Source organism: Ursus americanus, chromosome 2, assembly GCF_024610735.1.
Source record: "Ursus americanus isolate L20-20 chromosome 2, mUrsAme1.1.p, whole genome shotgun sequence".
NCBI classification, from domain to species: domain Eukaryota; kingdom Metazoa; phylum Chordata; class Mammalia; order Carnivora; family Ursidae; genus Ursus; species Ursus americanus.
In genome coordinates this window covers 87,484,150-87,508,147 of record NC_142128.1, presented here as the reverse complement: position 1 = coordinate 87,508,147, position 23,998 = coordinate 87,484,150, and the positions used below count along the sequence as shown (strand labels likewise).

At 37.6% G+C, this 23,998-nt stretch overlaps 1 protein-coding gene and 1 pseudogene across 1 annotated transcript in view; one reads left to right on the top strand and one right to left on the bottom strand.

Annotated features, from left to right (window-relative positions):
• Positions 1–23,998, top strand: part of AXDND1 (axonemal dynein light chain domain containing 1) — an 88,323-nt gene that overhangs the window by 18,075 nt on the left and 46,250 nt on the right. The window contains exons 10-12 of the mRNA XM_045811430.2: positions 15,200–15,340; positions 16,260–16,364; positions 22,830–22,950. Of these exons, the coding sequence (XP_045667386.2) occupies positions 15,200–15,340; positions 16,260–16,364; positions 22,830–22,950 (367 nt within the window). The remainder of the gene's footprint in view (positions 1–15,199; positions 15,341–16,259; positions 16,365–22,829; positions 22,951–23,998) is intronic.
• On the bottom strand, positions 5,876–9,889 carry LOC123801350 (inosine triphosphate pyrophosphatase pseudogene; annotated as a pseudogene).

The window sequence follows — 23,998 nt, the reverse complement described above, 5'->3', positions numbered from 1 at the left end:
GATGCAGATAATTAACTACTGTGAAAAATTTCATTTGTCCATTTGTTCACTCATCAGTCAGTGATGTCTATTGAGTGTCTACTCTGTGTCAAGCATTAAGAAGCTTCATAGGATTGTGGGGAGGTTAAATGAGAGCACAGAAGTAGATGCTCAGTGCATATAATTATAATAGATGAACATGATAAATACTATTATAGCCATAATGCTTCTTATGACTGTGGCACTTCACAAAAAGCTAGAAGGGATAGTGGAATTAGAATACTGGATTCACATTACGTATCTGCAGCTTCCTTGCCATGGAACCACAGGAAAATTATTCGATCTCTCTGAATGTGTTTCTCCTGAATGAGAATTAATAACATGAATTTGCCCTATTTGCCCACTGTCTGATGTGTGGAAGCTGAGTCCTCCTATCTGATGGTGTGAGAAATGAGGAGCAAAGCCATTAATAAGATTCTTGTCAAGATTAGATACTAAGGAGTCAGTTCTTGGAACACCTTAAGAGCTGGAGAATGCAAATTAGAATGAGGATAGGGACAACTGAAGTCTGAGTTGTCAATCTGAGAATAGAGCTGGGAGGGACAGGTGAGGAAGCATAGCAGAGGAGCTAGATGACTAATGGCAGATCCAGACTTTCCCCTCACAAGGACTAGAGGTGAGTGGGACTCTTCCAGCTGATTTCAGGAGTTAGTTTCTAGGGGCCAAAATAAGGTGGGGTCCAATCTGAGAAGTCTAGACAGAAAGAGACAGGCAGGCATGTTAAAGCCAAAATCCTTTAAGAAAAGTTGAGACACCAGGGAGACAAAAATACTAACTCCAAGGTACCAGAGACAGGATCTCAGTAGGGCGTCAAAGCCAAGGACTTTGAATACGGTAAAGTTGGGAATTAAAAACGTAAAGTAGGTGATGGAGCACCTGGCTGGCTCAGTCAGTAGAGCATGTGATTCTTGATCTCGGGGTAGTGAGTTCAAGTCCCACTTTGGTCACAGAGCTTACTTTAAATAAGTAAATATATATATATACATAAATAGAAAGTATACATGAGTGTGGGATATTCTTTAAAAAAAAAGAATACAAAGTAGGTGAAAATAAACAACGAGGTTTTAGGCCGATTGCTGCAAACATTCATGATGTATCTATGGAATGGTGAAACATTCAGTAGGTTCAGAATAATCTCGTGGTCAGTATTTTGTTGTGGTAGGAGATCTTTTGAAGGTCTAGGGCCCACCTTCAATGGGGAAGACTACAGTTGTCCTGAGCTTGATATCTTAAAGAGTTTTCCCTGCTTCACAAGATTGTTGTGAAGATCCAATGAAAGTCCCCAGGAAATGGTAATGCCTTGGAAATAGTTGAGATCAGCCTCTGACTTCTTTGCTCTCTTTGCATATTACTGTAGCTTTCTGCTTCTGGTCTTATTGAGTGCTTTCTGATCTGCTTGTGTGTGTGTCCGCTTTTCATGCAACTGCCCCTAAGGCCTATTGCAGCAGAAGGAAGTTTTCTTCCTTCCTTCCTTCCTTCCTTCCTTCCTTCCTTCCTTCCTTCCTTCCTCCCTCCCTCCCTTCTTTCCTCCCTCCCTTCTTTCCTTCCTCCCTTTCTTCCTTCCTCCCTTCCTTCTTCCCTCCCTCCCACCCTCCCTTCCTCTTCTTTCTTTCTTTCTTTCTTTCTTTCTTTCTTTCTTTCTTTCTTTCTTTCTTTCTTTTCTTTTCTTTTCTTTTCTTTCTTTCCTTTCTTCCTTTCTTTTCTTTCTTTTCTTTTCTTTCATTCTTTCCCAGAGAGAGCACACAAGCAGGGGGAGCGGCAGGCAGGGGGAGAAGCAGGCTCCCGGCTGAGTAAGGAGCCCCATGCGGTACTCGATTCCAGGATCCTGGGATCATGACCTGAGCTGAGGCAGACACTTAATTGACTGAGCCACCCAGGCATCCAAGAAGGAAGTTTTCATATGCAACAGAGTTTCATAATAACATTTTTTTTATAGGAGGAGGAATAAACTGCCGCATTGGGTATGAGCTAAACAAGATTCTTACATTAGAAAGAAATAGGGATGCTGTTGTAATCTTTTTGGTTGACACTATAAATATCTTTGGATGTGGCAGGCACCTGACTTTTTTTCAGTTTTTTCAGTTGTTATTTTTGTTTTTTACAATATTTTATTATGGAAATTTCCAAATATCTGTAAAAATGGAAATGATTTTAAGTTTTTTTTTAAGAGAGACAAAGGAGAGAGAGAGAGAGTAGGAGCAGAGGGAGGGGCAGAGGGAGAAGGAGAGAATCCTCAAGCAGGATTGCGCTGAGCATGAGTCCCACACAGGGCTTGTCCAAGCTGAAATCAAGAGTTGGTCACTTAACCGACTGAGCCACCCGAGTGCCCCAAAACAGAAATAATTTTAATGTGAACGCACACATACCTACTATCTAGATTCTGCTGTTAACATTTACCTCTATTTGCTTTATCACTTGTCTATCCATCTAGCCATCCTTCTGTCCATCCATCAATTTCATGTACTTCAAAGTAAATTGCTGACTTCAGTGTATTTCCCCCTAAATACATTGTCATGTATATCATTAAACAAACAGAGTTCATTATTTATTTGCCTTTTTTTTCATTTTGAGTAAAATTTACATGTATCGAGAAACACAAATCTTGTCTGCCTTTATTGACTTTTGACAAATAAAAACTCTTAACAACATATGGAGGATTACCATCACCCCACAAAGGTCCCTAGTGCTCTTTCCCAGTAAATGCCCACCCCCACTTCTCCAGGAGTTTTGACTTCTTTCCCTCTTACATTAGTTTCACCTATTTAGGAACTTCATATAAATGGGATCATGTAGCATATATACAGTTGACCCTTGAACAACTTGGGTTTGAACTGCACAGGTTCACTTCTAGCAGATTTTTTACAGTCCAGTACTGTAAATGTATTTTCTCTTCCTCACGATTTTCTTAATAACATCTTTTCTCCAGCTTACTATATTGTAAGAATACGATATATAGGGCGCCTGGGTGGCTCAGTCGTTAAGCGTCTGCCTTAGGCTCAGGGCGTGATCACGGAGTTCTGGGATCCAGCCCTGCATCAGGCTCCTCTGCGGGAAGCCTGCTTTTTCCTCTTCCACTCCCCCTGCTTGTGTTCCCTCTCTCGCTGGCTGTCTCTCTCTCTCTGTCAAATAAATAAATAAATAAATAAATAAAATATTTTTAAAAAAAATTTAAAAAAGAATACAGTATATAGTACAGTAGTTTGCTCCTAGTTTGTTATTTACCTATTAATTTTTTAAAAATGCTCGTCTGACTTTCTTTTATTTATTTTTAAAGATTTACTTGTTTATTTTAGAGAGAGAGAGAGAGAGAGCACATGCATGAGCAGGGGAAGGGGCAGAGAGAAAGGGGGACAAGCCTTCTTCCTGCTGAGTGGGGAGCTGGTCACAGGGCTTGATCCTAGGACCCTGAGATCAAGATCTGACCCAAAATCAAGAGTTGGGTGCTCTGGGACACCTGGGTGGCTCAGGCGGTTAAGTGTCTGCTTTCGGGTCAGGTCATGATCCCAGGATCAAGTCCCACATCAGGCTCCTTGCTCAGCGGAGAGCCTGCTTCTCCCTCTGCCTGCTGCTCCCCCTGCTTGTGTGTTCTCTCTCTTTCTCTCTGACAAATAAATTAAAAAAAAAAAAAAAAAAGTCAGGTGCTCAACCGGCTGAGCCGCCCAGATGCCCCAACTTTCTTGTAAAAGGTAAAAGGTTCTTTATAAGGATAGTTTTAAATTTACAGAGTTGAACAGATAATAAAGAGTTTCCATTTATCCCCCTTTTCCATATACAGTTTCTTTTTTTATTAACATCTGGTATTAATGTGGTGTATTTGTTATAATTAATGAACCAATATTGATATACTATGGTTAATTGAAGTCCATAGGTTACATTATGGTTTAGTTTTTTGTGTTGTATTGTTCTATGGGTTTTGACAAATGCATATTTTTCAATCATAAAAAGGAATGAAGTACTTATACATGATATAACATGGATGAACTTTGAAAACATGCTAAGTGAAAGAAGCCAGTCACAAAAGGTCACGATATTGTAATATTCCACTTATATGAAATGTCCAGAAGAGGCACCTGCAGACAGAAAGTAGATTAGTAGTAGCAGTAGGGACTGGGAGAAAGAGGAAGAGTGATTGCTAACAGGTACCATTAAGGATTTTTGCAGTGTGGGGGGATGAGAAAATACTCTGGAATTAGGTAGTGCTAATAGTTGTACAACTTTTTGAAAATACTAAACAGTATTACATAGTTTAAAGGGTGAATGTTTTGACATGTAAATTTATCTCAATAAAAAAGTTATAAAGTGTTCATGGTCATTTCATCATTGTGATTCCTCATTTGCACATATTCCTTTATGTATCAAATATCACCTACTAAGAAAATTAAATAGCTACTTTATATAAATATAATCTGCTTTTCTATAACTTTACCCACTAATCCTTATTTTGTGCCGTGAAAATACTCAGAATAACTTGGTTCTTTCTTTTACCTTGTAGCCTTTAGGTGTTTGAAAATAGCCATTTTTGTTTTCCCTCTTATGCATTTTCTTATCCAGGCTAAATATCCCCAGTTCTTTCAAGTTTTCTTAATGAAATATACTATATGTGGAAAGCACACTAGTTAGTCAATGTTGATTTCATGCAGTATCACCACCATTACAGTGTTATACAGAACATTTTCATGGCCCTGAACCCCCCACGCATCACCTGTTTATCCCTCCTCCATTCCCATTCCCTCAAACCCACAGCAGCCACCAATCATTCTACTGTCTCTATATTTTTTTCTTTTCCAGAATGTGATAGAGTTGGGATCATACAACATGTAGTCTTTTCAGACTGGTTGCTTTACTCACACTTCAATTTTAACTGCTGAAATGTTTTCCGACCATTATTTTGTAGAATTCACTAAGTTGTGAGCATCATATCATTGCTTTTGAGCAATTAATTATGATAGACCTTGGTGTAATTTTCTTCATGTTTCTTCTGCTTGGTGTTCATCGAGCTTTTGGATTTGTGAGTTTATGTTTTTCATCAAATATGGGAATTTTTTTATTTTTTATTTTTTTTAAAGATTTTATTTATTTATTCGACAGAGATAGAGACAGCCAGCAAGGGAGGGAACACAAGCAGGGGGAGTGGGAGAGGAAGAAGCAGTCTCACAGCGGAAGAGCCTGATGTGGGGCTCGATCCCATAACGCCGGGATCACGCCCTGAGCCGAAGGCAGACGCTTAACTGCTGTGCCACCCAGGCGCCCCAAATGTGGGAATTTTTTGGCTAGTTTTTTTTCCAAGTATTTTTCTGCCCTCCTCCCTTTTCAGGGGAGTCTATTTACTCATATATCAGGCCATGAATAATGAGAGAGTCCCAGGGATTACTGATGCTTTGAACATTTTTTCTTATTTTTAGTTTTTTTCTCTTCATTTTGTATAGTTTCTATTGCTCTATCTTCAAGTTCACTAATCTTTTCTTCTGCAGTATTTAATCTGCTTTTAATCCTACCCAGTGATGTTCAACTCAGACATTGTAGTTTTCTTCTCTAACTCAGACATTGTAGTTTTCATCTCTAAAAGCTCATTTTGAGTCTTTTCAAAAATATCTTCCATGTCTCTACTTAACAGTGCAAACATATAGAATATAGTTATGTTTTTTGCCCCAAAGGTGATATATCCATTTTATATTGGAAGCAAGTGCTTTCAGTATTTTTATTTGCTGCATCTTAAAAACATCTAGGGCTATTTGTGTGTTTCTTCCCAAAGCCTCAATTCTGCCATGGCCAGTTTAACATCTAAGGTCCTTTCAGGATCCCAGACCAGGAAGCTGTGGGAGGGACCATTGAATCCTCACGGGCATGACAGTGGGGTCCCTTTCCCAAAGTTTCTCCAAGCAGAGCCAACTGCTCCTCCAAACAGGGCTGGTGAGGCTATCTCAACACCCCTAGGAAGTGGTAACCCTGAAGGCAGTACTTGGAGGGGTGACTGTCTGATGGGGGAGGTTTCAGGCTGGTCTTCCCCAGATCCCCAGCCAGGGCAATCATCACTGGCTACCAGAAGAGTCAGGTGCAGAAGTGTTTTTGTAGCTCAAGCAGGGCCTGAAAGTGATGGGAGATGGTGTTCTTCTCAGCTATGGGCATCTTTGCATATGCCTGCTCGTATCCGTCAGGCTGAAAGCAGGGGTCCCAGCCAAAGTCCTGGAAGACTTGGGGCACCACGATCTGGCCCCCTGAACAGGGCCACTGGCTTGCTGGGGTCCCTGGTGCTGAGCACAAGTGTGCAGAGCACACAGGCAAATCTGTCCTCAAACCCAGCCAGAAGCTGGTAGAGACCTTCAGGCTTTAACTTCTCCAGAAACCACTTTATGTAGGGGCCAGAGAGGCTCCCAAAGGCACTGAAGCACGGATGGGTATCCTCCACCAGTACAGGCCCCTGTACCTGGCGAACTGTTTCCTGACACTTGTGTGTGGAAATCTCATTGGGCTGTCCCTGGAACTCTGGCAGGTCAATTTTCTGTGCCACCAAAGTTCATGGAAACTTATTTCCTAGAATCTGAATGACCTCCTTCAGCTTTTAATGTCCATGTCTGTTAATTCTAACATTTTTGCCAGTTCCCGGTCAATTTTTTCTTCTCATAGGTGGTGTTTTCTGACTTCTTTGCATGCCTGATAAATTTGACTGGATGGCAGACATGGTGAATTTTAGCATCCAGCTGTGTATTTTTCTATTTCTAGAAATATTCTTGAACTTTGATCTGGAATATGATTAAGCTACTTGAAAATAATTTGATCCTTTTGGGCCTTCAGGTGGGACCAGAACAGTGCTTAATTTAGGGCTAATTATTTCTGAATACTTAGGCAAGACTTTTCTTTGTACTATATCCAATGACCCATAAATCATAAGTTTTTCCAGTCTGACTAGTTGGAACCAGCATTATTTTGAGCCAGTGAGTGCTGGGTGCTATTGGCTATTGATCTTTTCAGCTGGCTCCTTCCTTGGCCTCTGATAAATTCTTCACATTGATGCCCTGATCATTACTTAGCTGAATACTTGAGAAGGACCCTCTGCAGACCTCCAGGGGATCTTTCTGTATAGCTCTTTTCTCTGTGGTACCCTGTCCTCTTTCCTCTCCCTAGACTCTTAGGTCTGTCTCCTTAACTAAGGGAATCCACTGGGCTTCTCCTGGGTTCTTTGTCCTTGTGCTTTGGCCTTTCAAGTCCAAAATTTGGAACAATCATAGGGCTTACTTTATTTACTTCTGGTCTCTCAGTGATTACTTTCTTTCATTGCCTTATATCCAGTGTCTTGAAAATTTTTGTGTCACACGTGTCTTGAAAATTGTTCCACATATTTTGTCTTTTTTTTGTTGTTGTTATTGTTGTTACTTCATGCAGGAGAGTACATTTAGTTCCTCTGGATTTCTTTTTATTTTTCTTATACCTATAGCTATACCACAATCCTATGTATACATTAATGTCCTTAATAAGTTTTGGAAAATTATCAATAGTGATCTCTTTCATAAATGTCTGTTTTCCATTTTCTCTCTTTTCTCTTTCTGGAACTCTGATTAGATTTATATTAGACATTGTCATCTTATGCTTTTTGTCTCTTAATCTCTTTTTCTTCATTTCCATCTCCTTATCTCTGTGCTGTGTTCTGGGTAGTTTTCTTTAAGACATTAATAACCACTTTAGCTGCATCTATTCTAAAACCTATGTTTTGAGTTTTATAATTCAGTAATTATACTTCCCACCTAAGAGTTTTCTGTTGGTTTGTTTCCATATCTGTCTCATCATAGTTAATATGTTTTTAATTGCTTTTATAGATTTTAATTCATTTATAGATTCAGTCTTTCATTTCTCAAACATTTTGTGCATAGTTTTATACTTTAAATCTCATACTTCTAATATATGAAGACTATGAGTGTCTAAAATTATTGTTTGTTGTTTCTTCTGAGTCTCATTTGTGATGATTTATTTGCATGAGTGTTTTGCAGTATTTGCTTTTATAGGTAACATTTGGCTAATCTTAATCATGAAATCCTTAGGTTGTAAATCATGGATGCTTCCTGAAGAGAGGATTTGCATTTTCTTCCTTCTGGAATCCTGGCTTCATGCAGTAGTCCAACACTCAGTTCTCCTACTTTGTAGCTGGTCCAAGGCTTAGTCTTGGACCCAGTGTTGGTAGTTTTCTTTTTTTTTTTTAAAGATTTCATTTTTGGGGCTCCTGGGTGGCTCAGTCATTTAAGTGTCTGCCTTCAGCTCAGGTCATGATTCTAGGGTCCTGGGATCGAGCCCCACATTGGGCTTCTTGCTTGGTGGGGCTTGCTTCTTGCTTCTCCTTCTCCTGCTCCCCCTGCTTGTGCTCTCTCTCGCTCTCTCTGTGTCAAATAAATAACTAAAATCTTTAAAAAAAGTAATTTATTTATTTGACAGAGAGACCACAAGTAGGGGTGGGAGGGGCAGAAGGAGAGGGAGAAGCAGACTCCCTGCTGAGCAGGGAGCCGGAACTCAGAGCTTGATCCCAGGACTGTGGGATCATGACCTGAGCCGAAGGCAGCTTAACCAACTGAGCCACCCAGGTACCCCTCAATGTTGGTCTTTTAAAAAAATTTATTTATTTATTTTTAACTGAAGTATAGTTGACTGCAATATTATATTAGCATCAGATGTATAATGTAGTGATTTGACACTATATACATTATGAGATATTCTCCATGATAAGTCACGATAAAGTTAATACAATATTTTTGACTATATTCCCTGTGCTGTACTTAACATCCTCATAACTTATTTATTTTATAACTGGGAGTTTGTGCCTCTTAATCCCCTTCAGCTGTTTTGCCTAGCCCTTTACGCCTTCCCCTCTGGCAACCACCAGTTTGTTCTCTGTATTTATGAGTCTGTTTCTGTTTTCTTTGTTTTGTTTTTTAGATTCTACATATAAGTGAAATCAGATGGTATTTGTCTTTCTCTGACTTGTTTCTTAGCATAATAACCTTTAGGTCCATTCATATCACAAATAGCAAGATTTCTTTTTTTTTATTGACTGACTAATATTCTGATATATATATATATATCCCACCATCTCTTTATCTATTCATCTATTGATGGATACTTAGGTTGCTTCTATATTTTGGTTATTGTAAATAGGCTGCGATAAACATAGGAGTGCATATATCTTTTCAAATTAATGTTTTCACGTTCTTCAGGTAAATATTCAGAAGTGGAATTACTAGACCATATGGTATTTTTATTTTTAAGTTTTTGAGGTACCTCCATATTATTTTCATAGTGCTGCACCAATTTACATTCTCACTAACAGTGCGTGAGGGTTCCTTTTTCTCCACATCCTCACCAACACTTCTTATTTTGGGTCTTTTTGATTCTAGCCATTCTGACAGGTATGAGGTGATATCTCATTGTGGGTTTTTTATTTTTTATTTTAAAGTTAATAGACTTTATTGCCCAGCAGTTACAAGTACTCAAACATGTATTTTTCTGTATTAACTTATTATGAGGTGATCAATGTTAAATAAAATACTGATTTTCATCATCTGTTCCAATTCATGTCTTATTGACCAATTCATTTTTCCTTCCAATTGCATGCCTTTGAGGCAATGAATTTTAACCACGATAGTTTTGGACTTGAATATTCATCTGCAGCTACCTCATTATATGCAGTTGTGCTCCTAGAGGTTTTATCACAGCCATCCTGTGAGCAGTTTCTGGAAAACATCAGGATGCCCTTCATTCATCTTCACCTCATAGGCTCTGTTGCACCCGTAGATGCTGCCCCTTGGCCTACTTGGCCGATGGTGCCCGACAAACACTCATCCTTTGGTGGCGGCGCAGGAAAGCTCATTGTGGTTTTGATGTGCATTTCCCTGATGATTTAGTGATGTTGAGCATCTTTTCATGTGCTTGTTGGCCATCTTTATGAATTTTTGGGAAAAGGAAAATTTTGGGAAATTCATGTCTTCTGACCATTTTTATTTTTATTTATTTATTTTTAAAGATTTATTTATTTATTTGAGAGAGAGAGAGCACGAGCGCATGAGTGGGGAGGAGAGGGAGAAGCTGTCTCTCCGAGAGCAGGGAGCCTGAGGTGGGGCTCCATTCCAGGACCCTGGGATCATGACCTGAGCCACCCAGGTGCCCCTTCTACCCATTTTTAAATCAGATTGTTTTATTGGTGTTAAGTTGTATGATTTCTTTATATATTTTGGATATTAGCTCCCTATTGGGTATATCGTTTGCAAATATCTCCCATTCAGTAGATTGCCTGTTTCACTTTTGCACTTCAATGTGCAAAAGCTTTTTTATTTTGGTATAGTCCCACTGTTTATTTTTGTTTGGGTTGCCCTTTTTTGAAGAGATAAATCTAAAAAAAATATTGCTAAGACTGATATCAGAGAGATTATGGCTTTTTTTTTTTTTTTAGGAGTTTTATGGTTTTGGGGCTCACATTTAAGTCTTTAATCCATTTTGAGTTTATTTTTTTATATAGTATAAGATAGTGGTCTACTTTCATTCCTTTGCTTATGTTTGTCCAGTTTTCTCAATACTATTTATCAAAGAGATTGTCTTTTCCCCATTGTATATTCCTGCCTCCTTTGTCATAGATTAATTGACCATATAAATGTGGGTTTATTTCTGGGCTCTCTGTTTTATTCCATTGATCCATGTGTCTGTTTTTGTGCTAGTACCACACAGTTCTGATTACCAATGCATTGTCGTATAATTTGAAATCTGGGAGTGTGATACCTTCAGGTTTGTTCTCCTTTCTCAAGATTGTTTTGGCTATTTGGGGTCCTTTAAGATTCCATATGAATTTAGGGTTATTTGTTCTAGTTCTGTAAAAAATGTTGTTAGTATTTTTAAAAAAGATTTTATTTATTTATTTGAGAGAGAGAGAGAGAGTGAGCAAGCACAAGCAGGGCAGAGGGAGAAGAAGACTCCCTGTTCAGCAGGGAGCCTGACATGGGCCTTGATCCCAGGACCCCAGGATCATGACCAGAGATGAAGGTAGATGCTTAACCAACTGAGCCACCCAAGCACCCCTGTTAGTATTTTGATAGAGATTTCACTGAACCTGTAGATTGCTTTGGGCAGTATGGACATTTTAATGATATTAATTCTTACAATCCATGAGCAGGTTGTATCTTTCCATTTGTTTGTGTTACCTTTAATTTCTTTCATCAGTATCTTATAGTTTTCAGAGTATAGGTTTCCATCTCCTTGGTAAAATTTATTTCTAGGTATTTTATTATTTTTGGTGCAATTGTAAATGGGATTGTTTTCTTAATTTCTCATTCTGCTAGTTTATTAGTATATAAAAACACAACACATTTCTGTATATTAATTTTATATCCTGCAAATTTACTGAATTCATTTATTATAATAGTTTTTTGGTGGCATCTTTAGGGTTTTCTATGTATAGTATTATGTCATCTGCAAATAGTTTTATTTCTTCCTTACTAATTTCGTTGCTTTTTATTTTTGTTTCTTGTCTGATTGCTGTGGCTAGGACTTCTAGTACTATGTTGAATAAAGGTGGCAAGAGTAAACACACTTGTTTTGTTACTGATCTTAGAGAAAATCTTTCACCTTTTCACCACTGAGTATGTTAGCTGTGGGTTTGTCACAGATAGCCATTATTATATTGAGTTTTGTTCCCTCTCAATCATTTTGTCAAGAGTTTTTATCATGAATGGATGTTGAATTTGCCAAATGATTTTTCTGCATCTATTGAGATGACTATATGGTTTTTATTCTCCATTTTGTTAATGTGTATCACATTGATTTGTGGATATTGACCCATCCTTGCATCCCTGGAATAAATTGCACTTAATTTTGGTGAATGTTTCTTTTAATATATTGTTGAATTTGGTTTGCTAATATTTTGTTGAGGGTTTTTGCGTCTGTATTCATTAGGGATATTGGCTTCTAATTTCTTTCCTTCCTTCCTTCCTTCCTTCCTTCCTTCCTTCCTTCCTTCCTTCCTTCCTTCCTTCGTGGTATCTTTGGTTTGGCTCTCAGGGGAGTGCTGTCCTTATGGAATGAATTTGAAACAATTCTTCCTTTTCTATTTTTTGGAATAGATTGAGAATAGATATTAACCCTTCTTTAAATGTTTTGTAGAATTTACCTTTGTAGCACTCTGGTCCTGACTTCTGTTGGTTTTGAGAGTTTTTTGTTTATTGATTCAATTTAATTATTAGTAATTCATCTATTTAGATTTTCTATTTCTTCCTGATTCATTCTGGGAAGATTGTATGTTTCTCGGAATTTATCTATTTCTTCTATGTTGTTGAATTTGTTGGTAAATAAATTGCTATATCCCCTTTATCATTATGTAATGCTATTCTTTGTCTCTTGTTATGTTTGTTCTTCTAAAGTTTATTTTGTGTCATGTAATTATTGCTACCCCAGCTTTTTTTCATTTCCATTTGCATGGAATATGTTTTTCCATCCCTTCACTTTTATTTTGCATATGTCTTTAAGTGAGTCTCTTGTAGGCAGCATATAGGAGTCTTATTTATTTTTATCCATTTAATCTCCTTATGTCTTTTGATTGGAACCTTTAGTCCATTTACATTTAAAGTAATTATTGATAAGTTTGTACTTTTGTAATTTTGTTAATTGTTTCTGGTTCTTTTTTTTTTTTTTTAAGATTTTATTTTTATTTCTACACCTAACTTGAGGCTTGAACTTATAACTCCAAGAGCAAGAGTTGCATACTTACTGACTGAGCCAGCAGGGCACCTCTCTGGTTCTTTTTATAATTCTTCTCTGTCCCTTTCTTGTCTTGCGATTCGATGATTTTCTTTAGTTTTATGCTTGAATTCCTTTCTCTTTATGATTTCTTGTGCGCTTATTATAGGTTTTTGGTTTTTGTTATCATGAGGTTTATCTATAGCACCCTGTGTATTTAAGTCTATTTTGTTTGTTTGTTTATTTATTTATTTATTTAAGAGAGCGTGTGCATGTGCACTTGAGCAGGGGAGGAGCAGAGGGAGAGGGAGAGAGAGAATCTTTAGCAGGCTTCATGTCTAGTGCAGAGCCTGACATGAGGCTCCATCTCATGACCCTGAGATCATGACCTATGGTTATCATGAGGTTTATCTATAATACCCTTTGTATTTAACTGTCTGATTTATTTCTTTATTATTTATTTATTTATTTATTTATTTATTTAAGAGAGAGCACGTGCCTATGCACAAGAGCAGGAGCAGGGTAGGAGTCACTCTGGAGGAGTGTCTGTCATGGCTGAGGCTACCTGCTGGGTGTAACAGGACAGTAGTTGCTTTGGAAGACACAATTGCCAGGGTGGGTCTGCAGGGGAATGCTGGGATGAGTCCAGGGGTGCTAACAAGGTAGACGGAGAGTGTCAGAACTGGTACGTGCCAGTGTCAGGCCATCTAGGCTGAAGGAAGGCAGAAAAAAAAGTGCTTACCAGCACTTTTGTTCCTGAAGAAATTTCCTATAGATCCCTGTCCCTCCATCACACACCCTAAAATTTGTCAGTAAATCTCCTTCATTACGGCCCAGGTGCTTCTTAAACTGCTGCCTTTGTGTTGGGTCTCAGAGTGAGTGATACTATGTGGCAGCCCTTTAAGAACAGAATCTCAGTTCCTATCACCCTCTGGCTCTCCTGGTGTAAGCCCTGCTGATTTTCAAAGCCATACCTCGGCTGCAAGGCCAGGGAGTCTTTGTGAAGAGAAGCCTTTGGGGCTGTGCACGGCACACAGACATGGCTATTGGGGTAGCTCTGCTGTGCTGCACCCTTTAAATTTTGTTTAAAGATTTTATTTATTTATTTGAGAGAGAGAGCATGAGTGGGGGCAATGTTATGGTAGCTCATCTTCCCAGTGCAGATCCCCAGGGCAAGGGTTGCCCAGTGTGAGGCTTGAACCCCTATCTCCTCAGTGGGGAGCCTCCACACCTGTGATATCCCTCCTGCTTGTGGGTCTCTGCTTCAGGGGTTGAGTTCTTGATTGCCTCTCTGCCCCGCCTACCCTTCTTCATGTAGCTTTTTATTTATGCCTTTAGCTGTGGAAGTACTGTTCTGCTAGTCGTCTGGTCTTTCTCAGAGTAAGTTGCGCTGTATGTAGTTGCGGCCTTGGTGTGTCCATGGGAGGATGTGAGTTCAGAATCTTCCTACTCTGTCATCTTACTCTTTCCACCCAATGTTATTTTTACTGGGGCAACCATGACCTTGGATTTGCCTGGTGATTACCGATTACCATTTCCCACTCCATTCTTAGCTTATTGTATTTTGTTTATTGTTTTTGTTTGTCACCCCTAGAGACTTCTGTTTTTTCCTGCAAGCCCAATAATGCTTCAGAAAATACGCTCTGTCATGGATCTAGTTGTATTGTAATAAGAAGACCTTTCAGAGTATTTTGTCCATGTATTTCCAGGAGGGAATGTCCTAAAGAAGGTGTTTTTAAAATCGACACTTCCCAGTATGTGAACTGCATATTGAACTGATAAACTCTCTGTAATTAGGTGTTTAAGCAAGGGCTGGATGATTCTTTCTGTTATGGGTGAGAGATTAAACTAAATGACCATTCGAACTCAAAGATATTGTAATTCAGCAGTCTCAGGCTTAGGATAGAACACCCAGATCACTTTTAATATAAATAAAGGCTGCTCAGGATGGTATTTGTAATTTATCATTTGTAATCACTTCCAAATATTTGGTTTTATTCAGAACTGAAAGAAATGACTTCTTTGAATTTCGGGTCTTTGTTCATTTTTGAACAGTTGTTATTTACATTTAACCAACTTGAGAAATGTGGTTTTATTCATGAATTCAACTATTTATAAAAAATCCCATTCTGTATAAATACATAAGACGTGGTTTCTATCCTCATAGAGTTTGTAATTTAGAAAAGAAATAAAAGAAGTCCTCATTTTGTTCGACATCTCAGACATTACATTCCAAATGATTATGACTCTGGTTAAAATCCTCCATAGTTCATTTGCTCATGTGAGTGTGACAGGAATATACATGTCAGATCCCTTTCTTTTCCTAGCTTGTTCTTGCGTATCTTTTATGAGTATCTACTGTTTCTTTCGCTAACATTACTTTTTCTTTCATATATTTTCTGGCTCTTTTTTCCTTTTTATTTTTTTTGCATGATACCTTGTCTTCTTTCTCTTGCAGAGAGCGGTACGTACAAATGCTTGACCAAATTGCCCGGCAGATGATTGATTTCTACAAAGACTTGGTAACTCAACGAATGATGGACCAGCGCATTTTAGAAGAACTGTATAATTTTAAGAATGTTATTGAAGAACTGACGAGGTAAAATCTGTGATTATCTTTTTTTTTTTTTTTTAAGATTTAATTTATTTATTCAACAGAGATAGAGACAGCCAGCAAGAGAGGGAACACAAACAGGGGGAGTGGGAGAGGAAGAAGCAGGCTCCTAGCGGAGTAGCCTGAGGTGGGGCTCGATCCCATAACGCTGGGATCACGCCCTGAGCCGAAGGCAAACGCTTAACCGCTGTACCACCCAGGCGCCCCAAAATCTGTGATTATCTTAAACCCAAAACACAAGTCAAAACCGTGTCTCTAAAGAGAATAAAAAACAGGAGAAGTAGAATGATTAAAAGTGAGGACGCTTTTTTCCTTTTTGGGGGTTTAGGAAGAGAACAGAAAGGACTGGATATAGAAGTAGAGACCTGGGTTACAAAGATTAACACAAAACTAGGGCTTTGTGTATGTTTGTTAGGGAAACGATTCTTGTTCTCCTTCTAGGACTGCTATGTTCATCTTAATCATGTTTACAGAGCAGTGCCATGATTAAGGATGTTAAGGTTTAAATTCCAAAGAGGATAAGTGTTACATAGCAATCAAGTTAGTGATCATCTAACCTGTGTCAAGACAATTCGTGGCAAGAATGAAAAGGATAAGATAGGCATGTCAGAGGGTAGGATAGAGCAGCCTGGTGGCCTTGCCTGTTAGCATCTGCCTTCTCTCCATTCGAGAGGCTCTCTCACATCATCTTTCTGCCCTTTCTAGCCAACCGGATTCCATTGCCAAACCTGACAGAATTCCGTCCAAATGGACACTAGATTTCTTGATTTGGTTTATAAGGTGTAAAAACTAGGAAGAAATGTACACATAACTGGGAAGATTCCTGAGTATAAATCGATTTCCTGGGTAGAGACATTTTGGAACTCTTCAACTATGAATCTAAAATTTCTTTGCTTTGTTTCAGGGAACTGTGTCTGGTTCGGGCACATGATATAAAATTAACAAAGGAAGCAGAAAAGGCCCACAAGGATTTGGCACAAGCTCTTTTAGATGCTGAAAAGAACGCTAAGTGAGTTACCAGATGTTAGCTATTGTGTCATACATGCTTCACACTTATTTGAAGAAATAAAATTTTATGGAAACATTTGAAGTTTTTTATTACAACAGTGCCTGAAGGAGTTAATATATATATACAGGGAACTTCTAATAAATGTATTTATTAACTCCTCCAGGCCCTGTTTAATACAGATCTCATACATGTCTTCTTGTGTGAATTTTCCAGGGAGGTATCCCTAGAAGTGGAATTACTGAGTCATAGGCTATGCATACCCTTGTCATGCTAGGATGTTGCCACATGCTCTACAAAGTAGTTGTACCAGTATATCCTCTCATCGGTGTATGAGATTTCCCTTTTGTCCATATCTTTTATCAATCTGGTGGGTATGAAAAGGTATCTGGTGTTTGTTTGCAATTTCCTAATTAGTAGTATGACTCTAGTTCATTTTTAGATTTTAATAAATCTATGATCTTAATGTTTTTGTCCTATTTTAGGGGTTAGCAAACTTTTCCTGTAAACAGTCAGATGGTGAGATATGGTTTCTGATGCAGCTACTCAATCAGCTTGGCCTTTATAATGTGTGCCACTGTGGTGTAAAGGCAGGCAAGGGCAATACCAGAACATGGCTATGTTCCAATAAAACTTTATTGACACTGAAATTTGAAGGTATAACATTTTCATGTGTCACAAAATATTGTTATCCTATTGCTTTTTTAACCATTAAAAATATAAAAAGTAAAATATGTGAAAAACTAAAAATCTAAAATTCTTAGCTTGTGTTTATACAAAACACAAGTGGTGGGCTATATTTAAACCCACAGGCTGTAGTTTGCTGACCTCTACTCTATTTCATTTTTGGTTAGAGTTCTGATTACTAGGAAGCTCTTGGGTATATCTGATTGTATTTTTAATTTTTCTTATTGATTAAAAATAATATTATATTATCATAGAAGCATTATATGTGCCTTGTAAGTAGAAAATACAAACAAGCAAAAATGTTTTAAAAATATGAGTTTCACCATCCATAGATTACTGCTATACATGACTAAGTGTATATCCTTTTGTTTCTATGTATATGTGCACACATGCATTGTTTTAATTGTACTGTATGTACTGTTATACAGCCTGGTTTTTTTAGCCCACAGTCTCTACCTATTTCAGTAAAGTTTCACTTCACAAATTACCAAGGTCATATCCAAATTTTCCCAATTATTCCCCAAATGTATTTTACATAGGGTTGTCCAAACTAGTATCCAATCTAGGGCCACACATTGTATCTTGTTTTATGATCCTTTTAATTCAGTGTAGTCTTTTGCTTTTTTTAAAAAATGTGTTGAAGAGTGACTGTATTTTTTTAAAATGTCAAGAAAAACACAAATGTATACAAAATCTGAATTCAGAGATATATTCTTACTTTTATTCTATTTTGTTCCTTACTAGAATGAGAGGGTACCTTGATCATTTTTTTGTGCACTGAATATATTGCTGTTTTCTATAGATAATTCACCCTTCTTATCCTCTGTGCTCTGGAGCCGAAATACAACACAAAGACTGAGCTTGGGGATAAAGAGGAACAATAGTTTCATTACTTTGCCGGGCAAAGGAGGCCGGAGCAGGCTAATGCCTTCAAAACTGCAGACTGCCCTGGGTAAAAGGCTGAGGGGTTGTATAGGAAAACACAGGATCTGCCAGTTTCGCTAGGAATCTGGTATGTGCTGCCAGCCACAGTCCTCATGTCTTTAAGGTGGTCTCATGACTAGTGCTTGTGCTGGGCCATCTGAGTCTGGTTACCGGGTATCAACTTCGATACCAAGTTCTTGGAACAGAGGATCCCACAGAAGCACAAGTGAAGGGGTGGGGTCTTTAAGAATGAGGAAGAGAAAAATTTGTTCAACTTAAGAGTCAAACCTTGCTGAAACATTAGTATGTCCATCTTAATTTCCATCCGTCTTTACATTTTTGTGTGGTTTCAGTATGATCTATTAAAATTTGACCCCAATAATGTCATTTCTCTGCCCGAAATTCTGTAGTAGCTCCCCATCTTAGAGTAAAGGGCCATGTTTTTTTAAAAATGGTTTACAAGACTCAACCTACCAGAATTTCTCTGACTTCTCCTACTTTATTTCAGAACTGCTGCGTTTGTGCTGTTCCTTGAACATACCAGACAGGCTCCCACCTTGGGGCCTGGAATTTTCTTCCCCCTCCCAGAGAGCTGAGTAGCTTCCTCCCTCCTTCCTTCAGACCTTTGCTCATCTCCCTCCATTTAAAACCACAGTACATTTTGTGCTCTCAATCCCCTTTCCCTGATTGATTTCCATCTGTTGCACTATCACTATTTACTATATTTTACTTTTTTATTTGTTGGTTATCTCTTCTGAATAAACTTTATAAGGGCAAAGTTTTGTTTTGTTTTGTTTTGTTTTGTTTTGTATGGTACCTGGCATTTGGTAGGCACTAAACAGATATTTGTTGAATTAATTAGTAAAAATAAGTTAGAACTTCTTTTGTGCTAATGTCCATTATAAGAACATCTAAAACCAGAGAGAAAGGGAAGGAAAAGGAGAAAGTTTGAAGTAGGATTTATTTTTGTGATTAGAAATTTTTAGTTATACTTTTAAAAATAATAACTGATTTTTATTGAAAATTAGGAAAATCGAAACAAATAAGGAAATAAAGAGCACCATAATTTTTTCTCTCAGAGGTAAACACTATTAATATTTTGATATATTTTTCTTTTTTCCATTTCTATGTATTTTTTATATAAATGAGATCAAACTGAATATATAATTTACATTTGGGTTATCTCATGTTACAACATGAAAAATTTTCCCATGTACCAAAGTATTAACAACAACAAGATCTTTAATTAGCAGCAGAGTATTTTCATCATAGAGCTCTATCATATATTTTATTTGACCAACCCCTTATTATTGGACAATGAGTTTATTTCTGAATTTCTTTCTTTTGCTATTATAAACAAGGGTCATTAATTCTCTTTTTAAAATCACTGTCTGGGGTGCCTGGGGGGCTCAATTGGTTAAGTGTCTGCCTTCTGCTCAGGTCATGATCCCAGGGTGCTGGGATAGAGCCCTGCATTGGGCTCCCTGCCCAGCAAGGAGTCTGCTTCTCCCTCTCCATCTGCCTGCAACTCCCCCTACTTGTACTCTCTCTCTCTCTGTCAAATAAATAAATAAATAAAACCTTAAAAAAAAAATAAAATCACTGTCTGGGGTGCCTGGGTGGCTCAATCAGTTAAGTATCCAACTCTTGATCTAAGCTTAGGTGTTGATCTTGGGGGTCGTGAGTTCAGGTCCTGCTTTGGACTCTATGCTTGGTGTGGGCCCTACCTGAAAAAAAAATCAGTGTCTAACTTTCAGGTAGTAATGTGCACAAATTGTAAGGGTATATAATTTGTTGAATTTTCATATGTGATTAATTTTTCTTAGTTACTCTGAACACATAGAAGTCTCCAAAAAGAAGCCTTTCAAGGACTGATGCTGGTGGTTCCTGGCTTTCACCAAAATTAGAAGAATTCTATGTCATGGGCCTTTAATTCTTTAAAAAAAAAAAAATATATATATATATATATATATTTAAATTCAATTAATTAACATATAACATATTATTAGTTTCAGAGGTAGAGATTGGTGATTCATCAGTCTTATATAAGACTCAGTGCTCATTATATCCCATGCCCTCCTTAATGTCCATCACCCAGTTATACCATCCCCCTACCCCTCTCCCCTCCAGCAACCCTCAATTTGTTTCCTATGATTGAGTCTCTTATAGTTTGTCTCCCTCTCTGATTTTGTCTTGCTTTATTTTTCCCTCCCTTCCTCTATGCTCCTCTGTTTTGTTTCTCAAATTCCACATATGAGTGGAGTCATATGATAATTGTCTTTCTCTGATTGACTTATTTCACTTAGCATAATACCCTCTAGTTCCATCCATGTCATTGCAAATGGCAAAATTTCATTTTTTTTGATGGCTGAGTAGCATTCCATTGTATATATATACCACATCTTCTTTATCCATTCATCTGTCGATGGGCATCTGGGCTCTTTCCATAGTTTGGCTCTTGTGGACATTGCGGCTATAAACATTGGGGTGCACGTGCCCCTTTGGATTACTACATTTGTATCTTTGGGGTAAATACCCAGTAGTACAATTGCTGGGTCCTAAGGTAGCTCTATTTTCAACTTTTTGAGGGACTTCCATACTGTTTTCCAGAGTGGCTGCACCAGCTTGCATTCCCATCAACAATGTAGGAGAGGTCCCCTTTATCTGCATCTTTGCCAACATCTGTCCTTTCCTGACTTGTTCATTTTAGCCATTCTGACTGGTGTGAGGTGGTCTCATTGTGGTTTTCATTAGTATTTCCCTGATGCCGAGTGATGTTGAGCATTTCTTCATGTGTCTGTTGGCCATTTGGATGTCTTCTTTGCAGAAATGTCTGTTCATGTCTTCTGCCTATTTCTTGATTGGATTATTTGTTCCTTGGGTGTTGAGTTTGATAAATTCTTTATAGATTTTGGATACTAGCCCTTTATCTGATAATACATTTGCAAATATCTTCTTCCACTCTGTTGGTTGTCTTTTGAATATGTCGACTGTTTCCTTTGCTGTGAAAAATTTTTTATCTTGAAGAAGTCCCAATAGTAAATTTTTGCCTTTGTTTCCCTTGTCTTTCGGAAACATGTCTAGTAAGAAGTTGCTGCCTGTGTTCTCCTCTAAGATTTTGATGGATTCCTGTCTCCCATTGAGGTCTTTCATTCATCTGAAGTTTATTTTTGGGTATGGTGTAAGGAGATGGTTCAGTTTCATTCTCCTGCATGTGGCTGTCCAATTTCCCCAACACCATTTGTTGAAGAGACTGTCTTTTTTCCATTGGAGATTCTTTCCCGCTTTGTCAAAGATTAATTGACCATAGAGTTGAGGGTCCATTTCTGGGTTCTCTATTCTGTTCCATTGATCTATGTGTCTGTTTTTGTGCCAGTACTGTACCATCTCGATGATTACAGCTTTGTAATAGAACTTGAAGTCCGGAATTGTGATGCTGCCAGCTTTGGTTTTCTTTTTCAACATTCCTTTGGCTATTTGAGGTCTTTTCTGGCTCCACACAAATTGTAGCATTGTTTGTTCCAGCTCTGTGAATAAAGTTGATGGTATTTTGGTAGGGATTGCTCTGAATGTATAGATTGCTCTGGGAACATAGATATTTTAACAATATTTGTTCCTGGGACATCTGGGTGGCTCAGTTGGTTAAGCATCTGCCTTTAGCTCAGGTCATAATCCCATGGTCCTGGAATGGAGACCCATGTCAGGCTCCCTGGTCAGCAGGGAGTGTGCTTCTCCCTCTGCCTCTCCACACGCCCCCCCACCCCCCACCGCCGCTTGTGCTCATGCATGCTCTCTCTCTCTCTCTCAAATAAATACATAGAATCTTAAAAAAAAAAAACAACAACAACCCACATTATCTTTCTTCCAAACCATGAGCATAGAGCATTTTTCCATTTCTTTGTGTCTTCCTCAATTTCTTTCATGAGCGTTCTATAGTTTTCTGAGTACAGATCCTTTACCTCTTTGGTTAGGTTTACTCCTAGGTATATTGTGATTTTTGGTGAAATTATAAATGAGATCCACTTCTTAATTTCTCTTTCTTCTGTCTCATTGTTAGTGTGTAGAAATGCAACTTATTTCTGTGCATTGATTTTATATCCTGCCACTTTGCTGAATTTCTGTAACAGGACTTTAATTCTTGTAACAAAGTTCCTTGGGAGGAGGTCTTTCAAATGGCTTGTGAAATGCTACCCCTTTACATTTAAACCCCTTTGTATTTAATCTCAGAAGAACTTTTAATTCTAATTTAATTTTAAGCTTCGGTGTAAGTTGGAAAGAAAAGGTATGTTCTAGTAAGCTTGAAGAAAAGATAGTTAGGAAAAAGGTACTTACTTGATTTTACTTAATCTTTTAGTTGGTTGGTAGAGAATTTCTTTAAATCTTATATTAATTATAAGATCTTATATATAATTGTAATTATAATTTAAAAGTATAGTGGTTCATAATTACTGGGCGTTGTGTCTTTAATAAAGAATCCTAACTCTATTTTGTATTCAGTTTTTTTATTAGATATACTGCTGTTATACTATTGGAATACCATATTGTGAAAATTCTAGTGAATAAACAATATGAAGAAAAGCATTTAGAGCAAGGAACAATATATTGAATTTTTTTCTTTAAGACTTTTGTAAGATTTATAAATGAAATGTGATTATTTTTTTCTTCTATTTCACTGGGTATTAGTGTTATTAATATCCAGCAATTATGCCATAATTATTTTATGATGAATTTTAAAGGAACAAATCGCCTATTTTAGAACAAAGTTGTTTTTTTAAATGTCCAGTATCGTAACAATTATCTGATAAATGTGACTTCTCAAAAACAAAGTGTGTATATACCTTTTAATTTTTCTTTTAGGATTGTAGAAGAATACCATGACTTATACACATTGCAAAGAGGAAGGATGGAGAGTGATATTAAACAGTTAATGGCAGAAAGAGATCTCTGGAGCTCAGCCACATATGAATTGGCCCTAAAGGTTGGTTCATCTGGAATCATAACTCAGACTACTTTTTTGACTGAATAAAGTTTTGTTTTATAATTTTCCATAATCTAGACAAAATTTTTAAAAGTGAGGCGTATATTTAATTTATGAATAATGTAGTTGTTATGGGCTTTGAAAAAGGAAAGTAATGTTTTTTTCTTTTGTTTCTTCTCTCTTAAGTGCCTGGCTATTGCCCAGTACTTAAGGGCTCTTTTTCTCACCATAATCAATGAAGTATGAGCAAAATTTTTTTCTATTGTTTGTGAACATGTTAAAACTTTCAACTTTAATTTATACTAATAATAAACTAGGAAAAGTTGTTTGCATTTTTTCACACTGTGTAACCGTATTAGGATTATATGACTTCGGTTCTGTTACCTTGGCATCTAAGATGACAAATGAGTTAAAATATGGCTGTCTGTTGGCCATTAATGTAATACTTTAGGGAAGTGGCATAGTCCTACAATATTCTATTTTTCTGAAATGTTTGCTGGTGGTTGCCTATTCTTACACCTGGGACTTGGTGTTTACTAAGTAGTAACAGCAAATTATGACCCTCAACAGATTCAAACTTCTGTTTCATTTTCCTCTGGAATAGTCAGACCTCATCTAGGACATAATGTTTCATCCTGATGCAGAATTTTAAAATGACATGTCAAGGGGAAACAATCATGACAGTAAATGTATAATATATATTTAGAGCTAGGCCTGTTCAGTAGTAATAAAGAAGAAGACAAGTGCGTTTCTTCACTCCAGAAGTATTTAAATAATAGAGAAGTGACCCATTGTAGTGGTTTCTGCGGAAAAATACCTTGAATTGGTGGTGGTTTGTATTAGCTCATCCCTAAAGGCCCTTCCAACAGGAAATGAATGACAGCTAGAATGTCACCTCCCTAAAAAAAGGACTTTGTCTCTTTTGTTTGTGGCTATATGCAGAGTGTCTGGAACAGTCATTCGTTGAATAACTATATAATTGATTCAATATACAGTGGTTCTCAAAGTATGGTCCAAGGACCCCCTGGGGATACATGAGACCCTCTCA